Source organism: Gossypium raimondii, chromosome 1, assembly GCF_025698545.1.
Source record: "Gossypium raimondii isolate GPD5lz chromosome 1, ASM2569854v1, whole genome shotgun sequence".
Lineage (NCBI taxonomy): Eukaryota > Viridiplantae > Streptophyta > Magnoliopsida > Malvales > Malvaceae > Gossypium > Gossypium raimondii.
In genome coordinates, this window is record NC_068565.1 from 37,473,433 (window position 1) to 37,498,305 (window position 24,873).

A 24,873-nucleotide genomic window follows, 5' to 3' on the forward strand; every position below is an offset into this window, starting at 1 on the left:
ATTAGTAAGATGTATAATTTTGAAAATTTTGTATGAACAAGTTTAATTAACGACGGTAAGACAGCAAAACACTCAAAATCCAGATCTGACGAATTAGATTGGGTCAAGCGTTACATAGTTACTGTGCAAGTGACATTCTAACAAGATGGTTAGGAATGAACGAAAGGATAAATCAAGGATACGTAAAGATTTTAGATTCTCGTATACGTTTCTCTATAACTGTAAGCCATTAATAAGGGCAGTTTTGAGAGTTAGTGATATGTGTCAAGTTCCACTATGAGAGTATGTGTTTTATTTATATTATGATGTAAGTTTTAAAAGAAAAAAAAAGAGTTATCTTCTTCCTTCTATTTGAAAACACCATTATTGGATTGCTCTGGAGTTGATCAGAGATCTTTATTATTGAGTTAAAACTAAGGATCGAAGTTCATGTAGAAAGTTGTTTCATATTTTGGGTAAGTATTATGGTCTTGCATGTTGACTTCTAAAAGAGTAAGTCTGTTTTTATGTGTGTGAACAGTAAGATAAGGAACTACGGCTTTGCATGGTGGTTATTTGGGTACCGGATATTGATATAAGTAATATGAATGGGTTTTAAGGGTATCCCTATGTCTTATAAGTAGTGATTGTTAGGTTTTCGTGTTGAATGTTTAGGATTTGGAGATTAAGCTATTGTTCGTGAGTGATAGGTAAGTCCCTAAGTCGACTCTTGTATGTTGCTCATTCTAGATACTTCTGTGAAAGATCATATAAACTGAAATTTGAAACTAAAAGGGGATGGTATGATGAATATGCTGATATATATATGTTGGATAATATTTGCATGTATAGTTTGTATGAATCTGACAAGTAAAAAGTATATGATGAGAAATCTAGAGTTGAAAATATGACTATAAGAGCATGTCTGATATGTCCGTTAAGTTTGGTGCAAATGCATGAAAGGTCTGTTATGTAAGTCTATGCCTGTTTACCGCGGTGGAGTCTAATAGGGGTCCGTGGGGACTTCAATCACGATCTCTAAAAGGAAAGCCCGTGGCCATGACACCATATCGTGTAATACCATAATTGGTGGGTTATGACATCGTATAGAAAAAACTAAAGGAAAGTTATTACCTAATGGGGTTCTTTATGTGACTTAGGGCGATGAGGGGCAAGCCTCACGAAATGTAAGTATAGGCGAATCCCTATCGTGAACATGTAAGAAAGTGGAAGCCTTTATGGAAATCCATGAAATGGAAGCCTTTGTGGCAATCTATGAAATGGAAGCCTTGTGGCAATCTAAGGAAAGAAAAATCCTTGTGGCAAATGATGAAAGAAATGCCTTCGTAGCGCACACAAAAGAACAACCCTTGTGGCAATCTATGAAATGGAAGCCTTGTGGCGATCTAAGGAAAGAAAAATCCTTGTGGCAAATGATGAAAGGAATGTCTTCGTGGAGAACACAAAAGAACAACCCTTGTGGCAACTATTTGAAGGAAACACCTTTATGGCAGACCCTGGAAGAAAGAAATGGTATTCTTGACGAACTCTGAAGGGATAGTATGTGTGGCGAACACTAAAGGGATAGTATGTATGGTAAACTTTGAAGGAATGGTAGGTATAACAAACTCTAAAGGAAAAACCCTTGTGGCGTATAATGTTACACTTTCGATAAGATAATCTAATGAGTTTTTTTTATGGTGAGCTCTATATAAGTTGTTGGGGTAGATCCTACATGGTCTTAAGACAATAACAGAGAAACTGGATTATGCTAAAACATGTGGCGAATTCGAAGTATGGGATAATTAGAATTGAAGAGAAAATCTGAGTAAGGGCCATGTCTAATAAATTGAAGAAGGTTATCTGTCTGTAATTATTAGAAGAAAAATAGTATTCTCTAGAAGGATCAAATCGTATAATTAAATAATGTATTTTCTACCTATGTACGCGATAATTCATTGATTCAAAGAAACGATGGCTTAGAGTATGTATGTAGGAATGATAGTATTTTGTCTATATAGGCCTATGGAATGTAAGTAATGTATCAAGATGCGAAAAGTAATGCATGATTTCAAAAGTCAAGGGTGACATCTAGGGTATGAAGACTAACACTCTGAGAAGGTATTCGCTAGACACAAGTTGAAGAATAAAGAACAATGATGGTGAATTGAATTACCAGATGCGAAATACAAAAAAATATTCAGGTAAATGGGGGTTTATCTCACTAAGTTCTCATGAGCTTACCTCTGTGTTTTATAATGAGACTAATGTTCAAAAATAAATATATATATTAATTATTACATATAATCTACGAAGATACTTCTATTTCAAATTTGCACAATTCTCAACAAAATTATCTCTTCGCCCAAGGTAGTTCCCTCTCTGAGCGTCACCCTTCTGATAATGCGGTGATTACTCAAGAAATTCTTCATTCCTACATCCCTATAAAGGGAAGAAAGGGTTAATGATAATTAAATTAGATTTAGAAAAAGCCTATGACAAGATGGAGTAGAGCTTTATTTGTAAAGTACTCACCTTGTTTGGTTTGCCATCTCATTGGGTTAAACTAATTATGAGTTGTGTTCCAACAATTACAACTTCAGTTTTATTAACCGGATCCAAACTTCTGGCTTTCACTGTGTCTCGAGGAATTAAACAAGGGAATCCCCTCTCCCCATATTTATTCATTCTTTGTATGTAATATCATAGTTTAATGATTCCAAAAGAGGTGGAATAACAAAATTGGTCTCCTATTCAAGTGTCAAGAAGTGGTCATTTGATTTCATATTTGTTTTTTGCGAAAGATGTTTTATTATTTGTAAAAACCAATGCCAAATCGATGGACACTATCAACCGAATCTTTCTTTGTTTATGACGAAGTTGAGTCAAACCATCAATTTTTAAAAATCTCGAGTAGTATCTCCCCGAAGTGCTCTGAAGCCCAAAAGACTTCTATTTCTCTTGGAATTAAGGATAAGGGAAACTTAGGATTTTGGTAAATACCTTGGGTTTCCTATGCATTATAAGAGAGTCTCTGCACGTGACTACGAGTTTATTGTTAAGAAGGTCCGAAACAAGCTCAGTTCCTTGAAAGCTAAACTCCTATCTCCTGTTGCTAAACTAGTGCTTATTCAGTCGATGATGGCTTCCATTCCAATCTAAAATCCACTCTCAACTGGATTACATTAACAGGAACTTTCTTTTTTTTTTGGAGGGGTGGTGACGAGTCTTCTAATTATGGTCACCCTATTAGATAGAAGTTAGTGTCACAATCTAAAGCCTCTGGCAGCTTGAGTATTCCACGAGCCAATATTAGAAACCAAGCTTTACTAGTTAAACTTAAGTGGCATCTAATCCAAGAGAAAGATGCATTATGAGATAGATATCTTTGAAATATCTTATTGATCCTTGCAACCCTCACTTTCTCAGAATGTATCCCCAATTTCGTCCTCTTTGAAAAACATTAACTAGTTTATCGAGACTAGAATTAGATAGATTGTCAGAGATGAAAATCAGGTCAATTTCTGGAATGATAATTTGATGGGATAGGACCTATTCGTAACCTAATTCATGGACCCTTATCATCCCTTGAGGAATCTTGGTCTATTGCTCAAATTCGTAATAGTTGGATGAATAATAGGCCTTAGCTACTTTCGATTCAACTTTTGCAAGATACAATTAATGCCCTTCTAAGTATTCTGTTACGAGCTGAAATGTTAGCAGGAAGAATTAATTAAAATAGCTTAAGTAAAACGAAGAGTTTTGGGGATTAGTGGAACGGTGCGTTTTGGTGATAACTGAAATGTGTCGCTTCATTGTTTTGTTATTTTCCTTAATATTTACATGTACTGTATGGGAAGTAGAGGTGCTCATGGGCCGGGCCGGGTTCGGCCGGCCCATAAAAATTTTGGCTCGGGTCCTAGGCTCAGGCCCATCCCTACCAAATATGGGCCTAAAATTTTGCCTGTGCCCACCTGAAAAAATCATAAGCCGGCCCGGCCTACCGTTCATTTTTAATAAATACCAAAATTTATTTTAAAAATTAAAAAAAGTATTTTAAAAAATTTTAAAAATATTTTAAAATTAAAAATATTTTAAAAATATTTTAAAAATATTTTAAGATTAAAAAATAATAAAAAAAGTATTTTAAAAATATTTTAAAATTTAAAAAATAAATATATTTATTATATCGGGCCGGACCGGGCCCGAGCCAAAAAAGTGGTGCCCGAGGCCCAGCCCATTTTCTAAACGGGCCTTGTTTTTTTGCCCAAGCCCATATTTCGGACCTATATTTTTACCCAAACCCTCCCATATTTTGGGTGGGCCGCCCGGCCCATGAGCACCTCTAATGGGAAGGTAGTTATCGAAATTTGAAGAAAAACTTTTAGTATCTTCTCTTCTTCTCCGAAAATATTATTCTTCTTATACATTTTTTTCTTGCTTAGTTTCTATCGTTTACTAAAGGTATCAGAGCTATATCGATCCCTTTAATGGAGGGCGGCGGTGTATCTACCCGTTTATAGAAAGAGGACGGTGGTATGCAACAAGAAATTTCCAAAATCCAAGAGGAATTTACTCACCTAGAGACTAAGATGGAAAATTGGCTACTGGAGTTTAAAGAGGAGTTTCGAAGGGATTTGTAAACTTTATTGAGTCAGTACTTTGGACCACCCCCGAAGAGTCCACCGGTGATGGGTACAACAGGTAAAGGGAAAGGGGTCTTGGGAGCTCCTCCTAGGTTTTTACCTAAAGAGTCCGATCCACCCCATGTTCAGACGGAGCCGTCATTTGCAGAAGGGGGTAATGTGCACTTGAGAGAGCAACCACTTGCATCGTGAGCCTGGGGAAAAGGTAACAGGTTAGAATGACCTAATTTTGATGGTACTGATTTTAGGGGATGGTGGACCAAACTAGAACAATTCTTTGAGGCTGAAGGTACTCTAGATGCTAACAAGGTCCGTCTTGTAATGTTGAACCTGGAAAGGCGTGCACTTGAATGGCATCATTTTTATTCTCAGAGAAATGAGGGATCCCATATGCTATCGTGGCTGGCGTATTTGAAGAGCTTGCAAGATCGTTTCGGTTTTGGGCAGTTTGAGAATCCGATGAGGGAGTTGGTCCACCTGAAGCAACAAGGTCCATTGAACAGTATCAAGATCTATTTGTAGGGTTACTGAATCAGTTGCATCTTCCTGAAACCTATGCTCTTAGTATTTTTATCAGCAATTTAAAGCCTGAGATAGGTCCTTACTTGGACTTGTTTGAACCTTCTACATTGCTGGAAGCGTTTTAGTTGGCCAGAAAAATAGAAGTGCTTATTTCTCATTCTGGGAAGGGACCAACAGCGATGGGAGTTAGTTCACCCAGAACTCTACCAGCCACATCGATCATTTCGAGGGATTCCTCTTCTCCTACCAGGACTATTTCTGGTGTACAATCTGTCAATAATATGTCATCCAACAGATCAGGGTCCAAAACTATATCACCAGCGTTGATGGCTGAGAGAAAATAAAAGGGGCTCTATTTTTTGTGTGCAGCTAAATACCATGCAGAGCATAAGTGTATGAAATCTCAGCTGTACCAATTTTTATTGGAGCCTTTTTCTGATTGTGAAGCTGAGGAATTTCAGGAGTGTTCTGAAAAGTTAGAAGAGAATGTTAATGAAGAAGATGGTTTCAAATCTCCTGTTATTTCATTACACGCGTTAACAGGACTGCAATGACACAATACTATGAGAGTGGCTGCCCAATTGGGGCCATGCTGGGCTATTATTGTAGTTGATTCTGGAAGCACTCATAACTTTATTGACACGAAATTGGTCAATAGACTATCCATACCAGTGATAAGCCAGGAGCAATTAAAAGTATCGGTAGCCAATGGTAGTTGCTCATTCACTAGAGGATTGTGTAAAGGAGTTAGATGGGAGGTGTAGGATCACACGTTCGAAACTGACTTCATGGTTTTGTCATTGAAAGGGTGTGACATGGTACTGGGGGTGCAGTGGCTACTGGTACTGGGGGATATCATATGGAATTTTAATTCCTTAACCATGTAGTTCCACTTAAATGGGCGATCTTGTATTATTCAAAGGATTATTCCTGGGTCACTGGCAGTGGGTAACAATGATCCAAAATGTTTTGCTATGATGGGGCAATCGTTGGGACCCTATACAGTAGTTTTGAGCTCACCCGAGCAAATAAAACTCTTGTTTCAAAGGGTTGAGGATCATGAGGTCCAACTTCAAAGGCTATTGGTGGAATTCGATGACATTTTCCATGTTCCAAAGAGGTTACCCCCTAGAAGGGTGCATGACCATAAAATCCCCTTAAAGGATGAAGGGGTCGTGATTAAGATTCGACCCTATCGTTATCCAGCTTTTCAAAAGACCGAAATGGAAAAGTTAGTTAAGAAGATGCTTCAAACTAGAGTAATTCGTGACAGTACAAGCTCTTTTGCTTCTCCGATTGTCATGGTTAAGAAGAAGGATGGGAGTTGGAGGTTATGCGTAGATTATAGGCAACTAAATCAGTATACAATTAAGGACAAGTTCCCTATTCCTATCATTGAGGAGCTATTAGATGAGTTGGGGGAAGCTAGAGTTTTTTCTAAGCTGGATTTGAGGTCGGGATATCACCAAATTCGCATGTGGGAACTTGATGTGCTTAAAACTATATTTCGGACACATGAGGGGCATTATGAGTTTCTCGTGATGCCCTTTGGCCTCACGAATGCCCCTTCTAGTTTCCAAGCTCTCATGAATTTCATTTTTAAGCCATGGTTGAGGAGATTCATGTTAGTTTTTTTTGACAACATTCTGGTGTATTCAACTTCCTGGCAGGAGCATTTGCAACACTTGAGGACAGTTCTTCTCATCCTCAGGGAACAACAGTTATATGCCATGAAGACAAAATGTTGTTTTGGGTTACCTCAATTTCACTATTTGGGGTATATATTACATGCGGGCACTGTTTTTATGGACCCTACTAAGACCGAATGTGTATCTTCTTGGCCTGTTCCTAAATCATTTAAGGAGTTGCGTAGCTTTCTCGATCTCACGGGCTATTATAGGAGGTTCATTCGGGGTTATGGTGTGCTTGCTCGACCCTTAACCAAATTGTTGAAGAAGAATGGTTGGGGTTGGTCAGAACAGGCCACAGACGCTTTTCAAGCACTTAAACGAGCCTTAAGTTCTGCACCAATGTTGATGCTTCCAAATTTTCAGTTGGAATTTACAATGGATACGGATGCTAGTGGGTTTGGGGTTGGAGCGGTATTACAGCAGTAAGGTAGACCTCTAGCCTTCTTTAGTAAGGCTCTTGGGGTGCGTCATCAGGCCTTGTCAATTTATGAGAAGGAAATTTAGCAGTTCTGTTAGCTGTTCGGAAGTGGCACAGTTATTTGATGGGTCGACACTTTAAAATTTGAACGGATCATCATAGTTTAAGGTTCTTGTCCGATCAAGTGGCGGTTACCCCGTTTCAGCAACGTTGGGTGGCTAAAATGCTGGGCTATGACTTTGAGCTTGTATACAGGAGGGGAATAAACAATAGTATTACAGATGCTCTTTCTCGACAACCTCAACTAGAACATTGCCAACATTTCCAGATTTCAGCTAGTTCGGTGATCTCGAGCCTCCTTGAACGAGTGCAACAATCGTATGCCGAGGATTACAGATTAAGGAAGATTATTCAGAATATTCAACAGCTCCCAGGTCAGGACCAGAAATACTCTAGGGACGGTCGATTTTTGCTTAGAAGAGGAAAGATTGTTGTGGGACAGGTTCCACATTTGCGTCAGGAACTGTTCTCTCATTTTCGTGACAGTGCGATAGGCGGCCATTCAGGGATACATGTCACTAGGAAACGGCTCTCAAGCCTACTGTATTGGAAGGGTCTCACTACTGATGTTAAGAAATGGATTTGGGAATATGTTGTTTGTCAAAAATGTAAAGGTGAAACAGTAGCTTTCCTTGGGTTGTTACAACCGTTGCCAGTTCCGGATCGTGCTCGGTCGGTGATTAGTGTAGACTTCATCGAAGGACTTCCCTCTTCAAACAGAAAGAATTCCATTTTAGTGGTGGTTGATCACCTCACTAAATATGGCCATTTTATAGCATTGTCTCATCCTTACACGGCCAAAGATGTAGCTGGTGAGTATCTTACTCATATATATAAACTCCATGGCATGCCTGAGTCCATTATATCAGACAGAGATAAAATTTTTGTCAGTCGTTTTTGGCAAGAGCTTTTTCGACAATCGGGAACTAGGCTTCTCATGTCAACAGTCTACCAGCCCCAAACAGATGGCCAGACGGAGGTACTAAATCAGTGTCTTAAAAATTATCTACGTTGTATGACGGGGGAAACACCGGCTCAATGGTTCTTCTGGCTACCACTCGCTGAATGGTGGTATAACTCGTCGTTCCATTCTTCGATCCAGCTCACCCGTACGAGGCTTCATATGGCCAACCTCCGCCGACACACATGTCTTATCTAGTAGGTGCCTCTTCTGTAGTTGTGGTGGATCGCAGCCTACAAGCTCGAGAGGCCGCAAGGAAGTTACTTCATTCATGCCTTAAAAAGGCTCAGGCTCGTATGAAACATTTTGCTGACAAGCACCGTTTGGAAATAAGCCTTCAAATTGGTGACTTAGTCTACTTAAGATTGCAACCTTACAAATAGCAGTCTCTTCGAAGGGTCATTAACCAGAAACTATCTCCCAAGTACTATGGACCTTTTCCTGTTATCGGGAAGGTAGGAGCAGTGGCTTATACTCTTCAACTGCCGCAAAATTCACGGATTCACCCTACGTTTCATGTTTCCCAACTGAAGAAACACATTGGTTTGGCCGCTACTCAAGCTCAATTACCCCTGGTAGATGATCAAGGTGCTTTGCCAAAGGAACCAGTCCGCATTTTAGATAGAAGGATAGTCAAGAGAGGAAACCATGCAATAACTGAAGTGTTAGTCGAGTGGGTTAATTCTTTTCTAGAGGATGCGACATGGGAGCCACTTACTGCGATTCAGTCCAAATTTCCTCGAATACTGTTGCGAGCTGAAATGTTAGCAGGAAGAATTAATTAAAATAGCTTAAGTAAAACGGAGAGTTTTGAGGATTAGTGGAACGGTGCGTTTTGGTGATAACTAAAATGTGCCGCGTCATTGTTTTGTTATTTTCCTTAATATTTGCATGTACTGCATGGGAAGGCAGTTACCGAAATTTGAAAAAAAACTTTCAGTATCTTCTCTTCTTCTCCGAAAATATTCTTCTTCTTCTCCATTTTTTCTTGCTTAATTTCTATTGTTTGCCAAATTCTTGTTTCACCTAATGTCTTGACATGGATTTTATCTGTCGGGAACCTTCAAAAATTGGAGTTTTTTCTTTGGCAAGCGTTTATCATTTCATTCTCTCTTGTAGTGACCCTAATCTCGTCTTTTCTCATGGAGTTGTCTCTAGTTTTTGGACGTCATTGTAGAAAGTTCGTCTCCCACCAAAATTGAAAATTTTCCCATGGAAATGTGGGTGGAAAGCTCTCCCCACTAGATCGCTCATTTCTTTTCGGGGTATGAATTATGTTGATCTTTGCCCATTCTATTCTAATAATCAAGAATCTGTTGTCCACCTTTTACGAGATTGTCACATTACCCAAAATTTATGGAGGGAGGTCTATCAATGTAGCCGATTTAATCCCCCTTTGTTTAATAGTTGGGAAGAGTGGTTGCTGAGTAATATTACCTCCAAAAATTGGATCCAACACCCATTGATTCCTTGGTACATTATTTTTACTATCACTTTGAGAAATTTGACTGTGCCACAAGGCTTTAGTTTTCTCCAACAATAGGCCATTACGAGGCTTTGTATAGCGTATTCTGACCAGTGCAGGAGAATTTGTTGCCCTATTTGTACTAGTGAAAAAAATATAACATTCCAAATGTCATTCCAGTTGCATGGAAACCTCCTCCATTGAATACTGATAGTTCATATATTGGGAACCGAGAAAGTCTAGTGCCGATGTTATTATCCGTGTTCATCAGGCAGTTGAGTGATTGGCTCTTTTTGTCACATCCCTAGAGCTACTGGCGTTGAGGCTGAGCTGTGAACCTTGAGAGACGATCTAATCTTAGCTCAACAACTTAACGTAAATAATCTTTAAATAAAAGTCGATGCCATGGTCCCGTTTTATGAATTCTAACCCTTTGCAACATGCCTTTCATGAAGGGAACAAGTGTGCCAATGATTGGAACTCACATGGGAAGTAGTTTACATCTGTTCTCTTAATGATTTAATTTGTGTTTGTTGACCCTCCTATTTGATTAGGTCATTTGCTTTTCGACAATGCCCATGGGCAAATTATGTATCCAACCCCAAATAATACTTGTTCCTTTTTTTCAAAACAAAATCCATGTATCGTACAAGATAAAAAAAAAAAAAAACCAATGAAATGCTATAATATAAGAACAAAATTTTATAAACATGATGAACCTAAATAAATTTAATTTTTTGTTTACTAAACAGCTTCTACCGTGCCTGCTTCCGAAATATAAGTTCCGCCACCAATTTCAGTAATTAAATTTAGTGGCTATAAAAGAAAAGAAAATGCTAAGATGGAAATAGAAATGCAATTCGATACCGACAGCAATATCCAACCTCAATACTGGAAACAAAAGTACCAAACCAAGCCAAGACTCGAGAGCTCTGCCAACCTCTCAAATGGAAACAAAAATCTGTGATTTATTGATGGAAAATCTGTTTCAAAGAGCCATAAGCTTTAACTAAAAACAAGTCTTTAATCCAACATCCAACATTCATCCAATTCAGAAGACTGCGTCCTCAGCCAATCACAACAACGTCTCTGAAATATGGAGACTGGAATGGAAACCATCATACCCACCCACATAATTAAACCAAAAAATATTTCCATTTTTCATTTAAAATGTCTAAAAGATAACCAGATTTATAAATCCTTGAGATTTGTATTCCCATCACCTGATTAATCGTAGTGATTTCTGTCTCTTCACGCGTAGTTTAACCTGAATATGTCATTCAACACATAAAAGCTTCCTTGTGGTGTTGGCATCAAATGAAACATCTGAGACCAAAATCAAACCCAAAATCACTCAGTTAATAAAGCTTGATGTCAAAATATCACAACCAGTTCGTTGCAAATAAGCTCCTATACTTTTGTTACACCTAAATTAGCTTTAACTTTCCAACTTTTAGGTAAAAATCAATCTCTCATTTGAATATAGGCAAAAATCAAGGGTAAGAACTTGCATGGGTATAAATACAAGTATTCAGGGCCTTCTTAAAAAAGTACTTTTTTCATAGTTTAGCCATTAGATAAAAACAGGCCCTTATTGCACAAAATTATACAGAACGTTGAGCCATAAATACGTATCAAACTATATAAGTTTGCTCTACGAGAAAGCAAGGCATATAAGTCACAAGGAAAATCATCAATGTCTACAGTTGAGGAGAGATATCACTGGTTTTTCTTTTATATCATGCTCACGATAGAGTTGCCAAGAAACAACATTGAGAAGATGTTTGATAATCTTTCACAGTATGCAATGTGACCACCCACCATCTATTTCTTATGCGAAAAATGTAATAGGCAAGCATAAAAGATTAAAATACACAACCGAAGGCTTGCCTATGATAAAAAAAAAACTTCAGGAACGAAAGAACTCTTGATTGCTACAATTATTTATAACACGTAAACATACAGACAGGAATCATAGACAATCTTACAACACTAATTTTAAAATTTTAATTAGATCCTTATTTTATCCAGATAAATAAATAAGAATATGGGGTAACGGTGATGTTTGTAATCTCAAAAAATCATCACAGACGACCATCTAAGTCAACTCCATATGCAGAGCCACATAGGGCACAACAAATAAGAAATAGCAGGTGTTCCATCGGCAAGATGGTGGATCCAAAATATCTATATCTTTGAAAATTCATGAAATCGACATTGTTAATTATATCGAGTATACCATACATGTTTCCCTTATTAATTCAATTATCAAAAGGAATGGAAAACAAGCGATCACTGAAATATAATTATAAACAGCAGAGAGTTTTATATGCATTAAACAGCCAATTCAATTCTTAGAATCCTGAAGAATAAATAAAAAAAAATTCAAGAGGGAGTTGCAGCAGATCAAAAACTCACTTAAAAGATCCATCACTAACAAATCGAATCGCGAAATTAATATCATCAATAACACCGATGAGATCAACAGTGTCACACAGATTAGCCTTAGATCGATCGCTCAAGTACATATAAAAAACCCTAAAAAACAAAATAAAATAAAAGATGCGAAGAGAGCTACCTGGCTAAACTTGAGAGCATGTTGTTCGCCGGCGAGTTGTAGTGTTCCAGAGACGAAGACGAGGACGCCGCCGGCGCCAGATGGCTGGCAATCAACGGTGGTAATATTGTGCTTGCACTGCTGGAAAGGAAGGCTGGTTAGCTTAGCGACAATGCTCTGAGAGCCTTGGATCTTTTGACCTTCAAAGGTCAACATGGAACCTTCCTGGTAGAGATTGGCTAAACCGGCCCGGTTCGCATCGAATGTCGAGTAGTAGTGATCGACAAAAGCCTTGGCTACAGCGTCTGGATCCATCGATTTTTCCTTTTGTTTATCAGAGTTTGAGCCGTCAACAGAGAAGGGCAGTGACACAGGAATTAAGAGAAGCGAGACCAGCCGAGCCCATCCAAAATTGTGTATTTATAGGAGGATTCATCTAGCGGCTGAATTTGAATCATAAAAATCTAAAGGACAAGGGGATGCCAGCGTGTTCTTTCTTTCTTTTGGATCGTTTATACACCCGCTCTACTGTCTATCAGTTAGCTGATCGTTCTTTGCGTCAATCTAACGTAGCCCAATCGTTTTTCTTTTACCTAATTTTATTTGAAGGAAATTTTGAAATTACCTTTTTATTATGGCAAATTACATATAAAAGCCTTTTTTTTTTAAAAAATTACCAAAAGGGGCCCGGTAAATAATTATTTACCGGAATGGTCCTATTTCCTCGAAAGCGCATCCACGTCAGCGCGATGTCGGGGGCGTGGCGAGAATGCGTCCACGAGGAAGCGTTTTGCCTACGTGATGTAAATCGCTCCTTCAAGGGCGCACTTTATGTCAAGTAGGCAAACGCCTCGTGGACGCGCTTTTGCCCGTGTCTCCTACGATTAGGGTTTTGGGTTTGTCAACTAAATTAATTATAATTTTTTCAAAATTGGATTAGGTTTCGTGTTTATTATTTTTAAGAAAAATCAATTAAATTAGGGTTTAGGGTTACTTGAGTAATTTAATTAAATTTTTTTAAAAATTAGATTAGGTTTAGAGTTAAGGGTTTTAAGGAAAAATCAAATAAATTAGGGTTTAGGGTTACTTGAGTAAATTAATTATAAATTTTTATAAAATTAGTTTAGGGTTAGTGTTTAGGGTTTTTAAGTAAAAACTTAAATAAATTAGGGTTTGGGGTTTAAGGTTACTTAATTAAATTATTTGTTAATTTAAAGAAGCTCCCACGTGGACGCACTTTTGCTACAGTAGCTCTTGAAAAAATAATTTCGAGTAGACGTTTTTGAGCAAATAGTGTCAAAAACGCTTTAACCAGGATGCTTTGTCAACAGAAGTACTGAAAGAAGCTCGCACATGGACGCGCTTTTGCTACAGTAGCTCCTGAAAAAGTAATTTCGAGTAGATGTTTTTGAGCAAATAGTGTCGAAAACGCTTTAAGCAGGATGCTTTGTCAGCAGAAGTACTGAAAGAAGCTCCCACGTGGACGCACTTTTACTACAGTAGCTCTTGAAAAATTAATTTTGAGTAGACGTTTCTAAGCAAATAGTGTCAAAAACGCTTTAAGCAGGATGCTTTGTCAGCTGAAGTACTGAAAGAAGCTCCCACGTGAATGCGCTTTTGCTACAGTAGCGCATGTTTGGCCTGAGGCTATAAATGATGCAATTTTTTTCTCAGATTGCATAAGTTACAAAAAAATGAAAGAGGCTAAGAATGATAGAAATTGAAGATGAGTGAACGTATTACTGCTGTTATTTACTATGATGGTGAGGTTTGCCACACCGAGAACGGTGTTGTTTTTTTATCGGAGAATACAGTGCGACTGGTTTTTAACCAGAACATAGATTTGACAGAATTTCGTAAAAGAATTAGGCATAAAATAGTCGAAATGACGCCAATGAAAGTTCTGTCTATTACGTATCGATTTTGTTCTTCTGTTGATCCGGTGATATATGACTCGTTCGACATAAAATGTGCTTGTAGCTTGGAGGCAATGGTGCAGACTCATCTCGCTAGTGGAGCGCCCTATATTGAATTATATGTACAATTTATATCGCCAAATGATGCACTTGCGACTGGTGTTCGAGATGTATACGCGACCCCTGCCCGACACTCGGTTAGTGGGTTACAAAACACGGAATAACCCATGTTTGGTAGCGGTGTGGAATACACAACCCCTGCACGACACTCTATCACTGGATGGGACATGCAGCTCGGTGGGTCGATGTTTGATACTAGAAATACGTACTAAGGAACGGCATCAACTTCTAGTGGTTGGCAATCTACATCCAATTGGGGACATTATGAAACGCCCAAAAGAAGGGATGATGTACTCCCTATGATGTCCACCGGTGAGGGGACCTCGTATGTTGCAGATGATGGTGGGTTAGAAGATGACTCTGATGCAGATCCACCTCGAGAGCCCGGGCCCAATGGTGCAGAAGTTGCATTATTCTCTGAACCGGAGCCTATTCCAACCGAACCTGAAGATGTTGTAGGGGGTTCAGATGAAGAAGAAGATCCACGATTCAGGGCATACTCACCTTCAGCTCATATGTATAATGTCGATCTGTCTGCAGATGATGCGTTAGAGTTTCCAAATCTACCACACTGGTTGCGTGATCGTACAAGTTCGGTATTGGATTTGGGTGAATTTGAAGTTGGTAATCAGTTTTCCAACAAGGATAGTTTTATTGGTGCTTTGAAACAACATAGCATCAATAACGGCGTTAACTACCACGTCGTTAAGTCCAAAGCTGATAGTTTGAGGCGAAGTGTGCAGTGTAAGACAGTACATGTTCATGGAAAATTTACGCCTCGTTGAGGAAAAGGACAGGGTTATGGGAAATTAAAAAGTACAAAGGTCCACATACCTGTGCTGTAGGTACAGTATTTAGGGTTTTTGAATAATATTGTTATTATGTAATGTTGCATTATTTAATGTACTCCGTTTATAGGTATTTCACAAGATCAACCTAAGATGGATTCAGCTATGTTAGCTAGCTTGATACTACCCATGGTGAAGGCAGATCCAGGACTTCAGTGCTGGTCTTAATTGCCAATATTCATAGCCAAATGAGGTACACGCCCTCTTACCGCATGGCTTGGATAGCTAAGCAGAAAGCATTGGAGAAGATGCATAGTAGGTGGGACGCTTCATATAATGAAATATAGCAGTGGTGTCAAGTGCTAGAGAGATACGTCCCAGGTTGCATAACAGACCTTCAAACGAAACATGCGTATTACAACGACCGACTGTGGGATGTTTGACGCACTTCGTTATCCATGCGCTCATGTAATTGCAGCTTGTCAGAATCTCCATCTGGATCCGATGAGCTATGTCGACGAAGTGTACAAATTAAAAAACATGTACAACGTCTGGAGACACGTATTCCCACCGGTCCCAGATGAACGTAAGTGGCCGTTTGTATCGCTTGCTCTCTTTAAGCTGTTACCGGATAGAGAATTGCGTCTCAAACCAAAGGGTCGACCTTGCTCAATTAGAACACGTAACAATATGGATATCCGAGAAACAGCCAGTCAACAGAAGTTGTGCGGATGGTGTAGGAACCCAGGCCATACAAGCCGATCATGCCCAAATCGCAATAGTTGAACGTTATTGTAAAAAACTTTGTATTATTTATATTTTTTTAAATCAAAAATTGGTACAAATATTCAGAATATTGACTTGTTTAAAAGAAAATCTATTTTATTAAAAATATTAAAGTAAATTACAATTACTTTATTCAAAACAACGTTTTATTTTATTAAATGAAATAATATAGAAATATTCAACATTGCCTTATTTAAAAGAATTTCTATTATATTAAAAATGTACAAGTAAATTTCTATTTTAGTACATGAAATAATATAGAAGAATTTCTATTTTATTACATCAAATAATATCAAAATATTCAAAATGTTTGTACAAATAAAAATAATCTCCGTGTTCACGGATTCAATTGCCACACGACGATCACTAAGCGATTACGCATTGGATTCCTCCTTTGTCCAGCTTCCGGCGGGGGTTGTGGTTGCTCCAGCGGGGATTCTGGTTCTTCCGGTAAGTGAAACCCATACGGTGATGGGGTTTGGTAAAAAGAAGAGCTCTCTAACGGCCCCTCTTACGATCCTTCGTGCGATGCTGGCCTATACATCGGCGGTCCACTCGGCGTAATAAAAAATGGAGATGAACCAAGCCATTGACTCCAACCTACCATAGGACTAGAAAAAGGAAACATATAAGGGTTAGGATACATAAAAAGGCTAGGATACGCACCTGGCATCATCTGAAAAGGCTGTACCGTGGGTATCGTTGGTTGAACTGCTGGGTCGGGTGACTGTGTTGGTGCTGTTGCTGGGCCTGGTGATTGTATGGGCGATGATGATGGGCTGGGTGAATGTTTGGGACTCGTTGTTGGGCTTGCGTCGTTGTCCCTTCTTCTTCGATTTAAAGGGCGACGTCGTTCCCTTTGGACACGCAATTGCCGCTGCCTCTCCTTCGATGATAGTAAATACGGCTTGCCATAGATCTTAAACCATGGCATGTATTCCGGTACGCTCGCTAACTCTAGAACGATGATCGATTCTGAGTTGGTATATAATCATACCGATCTTCTCACATTTGGATGTAGTGTGACCAGAATCTCGGCCAATCCGTATGCAATTGCCGTAGGTCGATTTTGTGATGATCATCCAATACCTCAGGTGCCACGGGAATCGATTGTCGAAATCCAAATTACCGTAATACTCTGTTCGACTGGTGCATCTCCACAGTCGCAAAGTTGACCAACGGGACTTTCACATGCCAAGCGTTTGGATTTTGGAAGTACTCATCCGGAATTACTGCCCGAATTACTGGATCCTCGTATGGTGTCTATTGAAACTATATGACCATGATGGAAATATTAGTTATATACTAAATACTAAATACCAATCGACTATCTCATGATGGAAATATGTATTTTATTTAATACTTACTTGTGCTTTCGACTGTTGGTCTAATAGAAGCCGTATATCTTCAAGAGAGGTAGGTAATCGAGCATAACTTACTGGATGGTTCCACCTCATTAAATAAATTTTTAGCATTCGATTATATTTTAAATCTACGTAATAATTGTAAAATCTAATATAAAATTTACCTCGTTATGAGTGGGAATGTATACGGGTGGTCCATTTGAGGACGTAAAAATAGAAAGCGAAACCGTGCCCATGACTGCAGTAGTGACAGGCAACCTTCGATTTTTGCTTTATTCGGTTGCGTTGTCCTGCACATCTCCCGGTACAATGTTGCCAACACGGCAGACCCCCAACTAAATTCACCAGCTACTCGAAAATCAACGAGTTTCAGAAGCCATCTTAGATGTACGAGGTTTCGTGACAAGTCCGACATCAGATAACCTCCAATTATCTGAAGAATGTATGCCCGAGCATATCAGATTCTTTCTAGTTTGGTTGAATCATCATCCGGATCTGGGAATGTGTCTCGTAACCAGCCCATCTCGATCCAACCTCCGTTAATATTCTCCAGAATAGCGCCTAAAAGCTCGTAGCATACCGCTTCCCAATCACCAGATTGAACAGTCCCGGTGACTGCGTATCCGTCCACCGGCAATCTCAATTGCAAATTGACATCTTCCAAAGTGATAGTGCACTCTCCACATGGAAGATGGAATGTATGCGTCTCGGGTCTCCACCTCTCAATCAACGTACTGATAAGTTTCGGATTCAACTTGCACCCTCGGTCTACCGTCGCAACGTGCCAAAAAGCCGCCTACGCAGGTAATTCTCTACCAACGGTGATGAAGGACCATGCATATTACGGATATAACATTGCAATATCCGATCTATAGACTTTTATAACAAATAATAAAATAATAATTATTTAAAATTGCATAAATAAAAAATTTTAAATAATATTTAAAAATTAAATTTAACACTTACCATTTTCATTTGTTTGACGGATATGTGCTTGTCATCAAGACGAATCAATTCTCCGGCCATTGCTAAATTGGTACAAATTTTTACGATTTAAAAAAAAAATTTAAATCTTTTTTAAAAATAATTAAAAAAATTAAAGCTCTTTTAAATAAAAATTTGAGAGGAATTTGCGAGGAATTTGAGAGAATATTAGAGAGAAATTGAGAGAAAGGATTTAGTTGTGAAAAAAATGAAAAGGGGGTTTATATTTTTTTTTACTGTTGGGGGGGTCACCAACGGTCAAAAAAGTAGCCGTTGCTACTGTTCACGCGCGGGCAAAACGCGTCCCTAATGGAGCGCTTACGTGGCAGGAAAACGCGTATTTGAGGGAGCGATTTCTGTCCACGTAGGCAAAACGCTTCCTCAGGGATGCGTTTTCCTGCCACGTCCCCTGACATCGCACTGACGTGGACACGCTTTTGGGGAATTGGGCCATTACGGTAAATAATTATTTACCGGACCCATTTCGATAAATTTTTAAAAAAAAGGGCTTTTATATGTAATTTGCCCTTTTTATTGAAAGAAGTATTATTTTTGGAGTAAGAAAAATATATGTTTTTATCTCTAAAATTTTTGAAGTACCTACTAGATTTTGGAGTATTACTTTCGGCTCTCCTGAAAAACGGTGTTGGGAACTTTTAAATATAATAAGAGAAACAAAATTACCTTTCGAATAATATTTATTACTCATTAAAATTATTGGTTTTAGCAAATTCATTACTAAGTTGATGATTAAATTGAGAGTTACACTAGTTCAAGAAAACACTTAAATATAATAATAGATATTATTATTTAAACCCTAAGCGAGTTAATGTCAAGAGTCAACCAATCACTATCTCGATAATGAAAATTACAAAATATCCTTCCATGTATAAATCAAGTAGAGTAAATTGCACCATATTTTCCCAAACTTAATTCTTACATTAAATTTGTCTCAAAACTTTAAATTACAACATCAAACTTTTGAGATTATATCAATTGTATCATTCAATTATTAAAATCATTAATATTATCATTAAATGTGACGCATTAAATTTATCTTGACATAATTTAAAATTAACAAAAAAACCATAAAATGAAAAAAAGTTAAAAGTAAAAAGAAACGCAAAACCAGACAACTTTTGCCCCATAAATGTATAAATTAAAACTTAAAAATAAAAAGTTAAAGATAAAGATAAAAAGATATATAAGAGAGTTTCTTTTAAGCTTCTACAAAAGCTTTAAATCTCTAAATCAATTGCAGTGCCAAATCGTGGTAAATTTAAAATGATGCAAAATCGTTTTTGTGGTGTAAATGTTACACTCTACACTTGATATGGTTGTTAAATTTGAATGTCAGACATCATATTCATTATTAGAGTAACTCAAACTAATTTTATACTAAGAAATAATTAAAACATCATTTAAAACAAATCATTTTCAAATAATTAAAATTTATATTTAAAAGAAAAAAATTAAAATGGTTCCTAGGTTTTTAGAGGTGTTCAAGATTAAATACGCATCTCTTCGGGGGTCGAAAAACCTCAAATAAAAGAGGGACCTTCTTCTGACCTTGTTGTATCGATACAACCATGGACTTGTACCGATACAAGTCCCTGGTACTATTCACTTTTGCTTACTAAATTACTTGTATCGATACAACTAACCACTTGTATCGAAACAACTTTGCTTGAACCCAAAAATAACCTCAAAGCACCCCTATTTTGACCCAAAGTAATACCTTAATTAAACCAAAACTTGTATTACTCAAAAATGATGTTTAAAACACCATTCCCACTCACATTAACATATTCAAACACTATAGACACAATCATGATCAAGAAGAATCAAACTTAGCCAACAAGCAAGATTATTTGGCAAGCAAGAAACTAATTATTCATATACATACCTTCATATTTCTAGTTCTGATTTTAACCATGACTAGATTATTCTATAACATATTCAATATGATTAACATAACATACAATTAAGCTTAGAATACAAAATCTTTCATGTTATTCATTTGAAATCGGCAAAATGGTCTCCAACAACTACTTGTACTCTAGGTACATGCCAAGACACTTCTAGTGTTTACTATGAGCAAATCAATTTTAATGGAGCTGAGTTATAACCTTCGGATGCCTTTGAACTGTACGAACATGATCAAACATTGTTGACACCTACGTACAGAACAAACATGTCTGCATGCTGAGCATTAGATGTAAAGTGGTGCTAGTATAATTTGAATTCAATACATAATATATAAAATATATAAACTTGTTATTAGTATACTATATAATATCATCTAATCAAGTCCACAGTGGAAAATCAATATCTCATAAAATTATTTGCTTAAACTTTCTCAAGAATATCATAATTTCAATCCATTTATCATTTGTTAGCTTACCAATGCACCTTCAGATCTTTGCATCTCATTTTCATACAGCAAATAAAATTAGTTTATTTATACAATAGAACATGGCCCCTAAGGCTTTTAACTAGTAGTAAAGATGGTCTTTCACATGCTTTTCATATGTTTTTATTCTTGTTTTCGATCATATTAATACGCCTATAGGGTTGACATTCTAATTTCATGTATCAAATATTTCGGTTCATTTTATAACATCATTTATATCTCAACTCTCATTAATTAATTATCAATTAATGAGTTCAACCAGAAGTCATTTATATATTTCAATTACAAATCATTTTGTATTTTCAACCATATTATAACCTAATTTTTAGTGGTATCAAAAATGCAATTTTGGGACCCTATTTTCATAAACCAAGTTCATAAATATAAAATAGGAATATTTATAGAGTTAATATAAGAATGTAATAAAGAATGGTCAATAAATTTAGCTAGTAAAATAGTTAATTAAAGTTTAGGATTAAATTATAAAAGTCCAATTGCTATTGAGTTTTAATTAAGAAAATGCTTGAGGACCTAGATTGCAATTATCCCAAAGACCTGAAATGGTAATTAAACCATTGTTTTCTTAAAGTTAGTGGATGATGATAAAATTCCCATTAAGCTTAGTTGATAGCTAGTTTATGATGATTAAAACATGATTAGTTAATTAAACTAGATTAATTAATGAAAAATTAAAGTATAAATAAGTAAGTTAGTGGGATTTTCATCATCTTCTCTATTCTTGAAACCGTCCATACTTAGGAAACTTAAAGAAGAAAGCTTTGAACCCCTCCGACATTCAGCCATCAATTAGGTAAGAAAACCAAGCCTTTTTTTTGTAAATTTTATAGATTGATTATAGGTTCCCTAATGAAAGAATGTGAAATTGTATTCAGATCCGAAGCTAGGAATCGAAAAACATGCTTATCCCGAGTTTAGGGACTAAACTGAATAAAATGTAAAATATGTGTGTAATAAAAAAAGAAATTAATTAGGATCATGCATCTTACAACATTGTTGTTGTGAACCAATTAATGGCTATTGTGTGTTAATATATGATGTTCATTTGGTATGTATATATACATTTGTATAAAACAATAGTTGGATAAAAGTGGAGCTAGTAGAGAAAAGGTAAAAATTGTAGAATAGTCCCTAAGGAATCTACTTGTTTTGTGTCTTGAAAGGTAAGTTCTTTCCTTGTTTAATAGGTATGCTTCCTTGTGGAATATTTCATTCCTTGCTTACATTAAGATTTTGGTGGAAATTGACATATTTGGCTAGAAAATGTAATTGAACTGAGATGAAATTAGATAAGTGTTTTACGCTATATCTGTTGATTGTAATTAGAAGAATGACAAAAGATATTAAATGCATCATTAAATGTATGTGTGATTCATTTTCAGATTCAACTGAAGGAATTTAGAAATTGATATGTGATAGTCACTATTTATGTGTATAAAAATATGAATTATTGATGCCCATGTGAACTTAGTAAAATGCTAGGATACAATTGGCATTCGAATAGAGTCATATGTGTGATTGTTTAAGGGTTAGTTGATGATGTGGAGATTATGATATGTTATTTCAAGATCCAACATTTGCTGCGAATTAACAAGTATTCATTGTCTCTACGGAGACTTCGGTATAGTGGAGGGATGTATTTGAATATGCATATACATTTGATGCCTACAGACTTTGCACTTTGGTGCCTTGGTGTGGTGTAGTTTATGCTCAGATGAGCTATCTTGGTGTGGTGTAGTTCACCTATCGCAGTTGAAACTGTTAAATTAAAGTTTGGTCTTGATTAAAGATAAGACATTAATTAAAAAGATTATTTTGAATTAAATTCCACGGTAAGCAAGGGTATCAAGTTAAGAAGTTTTTAGTTCATAAGGGCTTTACTATGAATTATTGAATCTTGTGATTTGATTGGTAGACAAGTTGAATTTCAATTATGGTCCCATTACATTAGAACTAGATGGTATAATTGGGGAACAACATGATTATAGATTAAATAATTTTATATTGAATGTTAGAATTGGTGAACAAAGGTGAGAGGAGTATAAGTAGGAGAACTGAAGATTTTATTCTTCATTATCTTGTTATGGTATTCGTCTTCTTCATTTTTCCTTTTCTTTTTCTAGAATAGTAAGGAAGTAAGGAGCAGTTTGCATGAAGGAAAAATAGACGGGTTAGCTTGAGAAATTAAGAATTTGGCGAGCTGGTAACTTTTCTAACCTTTCTATACCTTTTGGCTGAAGGGAAGAGGTAAGAAACTTGTAAGTTGCGGTAGAGTTCATGGCATTGAACATAAGATCTTAGGTAGCTTACAAAAATATTCTGCATGTTAATGAATTTCGATTGTCTCACTTATGAATGCTATTATTTTGATTGAGAAATGATTATTTTGTTTAGCTAACTAAGGAGGAGGTTAGAGTGACAAAGGAAAGGCAAAGCAAGTGTAGGGTTCTAGGATCTGAGTGTTTTGTGAGTGAGTTTTTGAACTCCAACTTTTATGTACATTTTGTATGCTGCAAGGTTATGTTTTGTTGAAAAATTCTATTGCATAATCTGGAGATGATAAACTTAGTAGCAGCTATGTGAAAGTGTTGTCAATGATGTTCTGTTTGATTGTGAATATGTGGTCTAACTTTAAGACTACTTGCGTATATAATTGCTGTTTGCATAAGCTGTTGAAGTATTAATTGGTAGTGAACTATTGTTTGTTTGTAAGTCTATGGTTATTGAACGAATGTGGTTAAATGGTATATGAATTGCTCTTTTGTTGGTAAGCTGTAAAACTCAAAGTTGAAGGCATGTTAATGTAGAAATGCGTATGCCTTCTTGATATTAATTGAATGAAGTATCAATTTTGTGACGGGATGTTAATTGAAAGAACTATTGGTGTTGTGGTGGTACGTTAAATTAAAATAAGTATCGGTGTTGTTGTGGGATGTTAAATGAATGAAGTATCAATGTTGTGGCGAGATGCTCATTGGAAGAAGTATCGGTGTTGTGGTGGGATGTTAAATGAATGAAGTATCGATGTTGTAGCGGGATGTTAATTGAAAGAAGTATCGGTGTTGTGGCGAACTGTTAATTGAAAGAGAAGTTTTGGTGTTGTGGCGAGATGTTATTTGAAAAGGACCGGCGTTGTGGCAAGATTTTTGTCCAAGTCGCAAGTTATGGCAGTTTTTTGGGACTTGTCCTTATGTATACAGGCTTGTGATAGTCTGCAAGACTTGTCTTCAAGCGTACAAGCATGTGTCAGCACCAGAACAAATCTATATGATAATAAACCAAGCATGATCCACTAGGATCATCCGTGAAACATGAATCTGCGTGTAAAAATTCACTAAGTATGTATTCGCAAGTGGGTTTCTCTAAATGAGAATTCGGGGTTGTGAGTTCTCCAAAACCACCATTGAAACAAGAGTTCGCATGGATTACCATCCGGGTATGAGTTCGCTGTATCGACATTAAGTATGAGTCTGTAAAGACTATATTACAAGCTAAGACAATCTGTAGGACTTGTTCTCAAGATCCTAGGATAAGTCAGTCCTCTAGGACTCCGCTATATGGAAATTAATAGAAATAAGTCTGCCAAGCAAGTCTACACAAACAATTTCGCATAGTGCGAGTCTGCGAGACTAAGTTCTCTAAGCACAATTGCATGAGAAATATTCATCTAACGTGAGTCCGCAAGAATTATCTTTAAGAATAGATTTGTATATATGAGGACATGTATGAATCTGCAAACCTGAGCCTGCAAGTATGTGTCCACAAACAAGAATCCACAGGCATTTGTCTGGTGTGTATTAGCCAAGTATGATTTCGCCAAGATTTTTCACCTGTATAAGTTGCATTGGGTAAATACACCTATACTTATTATAACATATATGTTCGCGGAGAGTGAAGGCAAATCGTCTATTTGAGCATAGTGTATTGTATGCTTGTTGCTTATATTCTTACGTGATCTATTTAACGTATTAGTTGTCTTTATGCATGACTTATATTCCACATAAGCTGTATGTGTAGATGGGTAAACATCATGCAATCTCACTAAGTTCATCTTGAACTTAAAATGTTCCTTGATTTATTTCTTTCATGTATCAAAAGTCATTTTGAACTACGGGAAAGGGACTAAGCCAAAACCTTCTGTTTTAGTTGTAAGCCTCTTAATTGTATATTTGTAACATGTACATA

At 36.9% G+C, this 24,873-nt stretch overlaps 1 protein-coding gene across 1 annotated transcript; it reads right to left on the reverse strand.

Moving 5' to 3' along the window:
• Positions 1 to 10,690: 10,690 nt before the first annotated feature.
• On the reverse strand, positions 10,691 to 12,700 carry LOC105785741 (nuclear transport factor 2B). Its single transcript, XM_012611887.2, has 2 exons — positions 12,321 to 12,700; positions 10,691 to 11,068 (listed from the first exon to the last, which is right to left on the reverse strand). The coding sequence occupies exons 1-2, from the start codon at positions 12,612 to 12,614 to the stop codon at positions 10,994 to 10,996; spliced, it is 369 nt and encodes a 122-aa protein (XP_012467341.1). The 5' UTR covers positions 12,615 to 12,700; the 3' UTR covers positions 10,691 to 10,993.
• Positions 12,701 to 24,873: the final 12,173 nt, after the last annotated feature.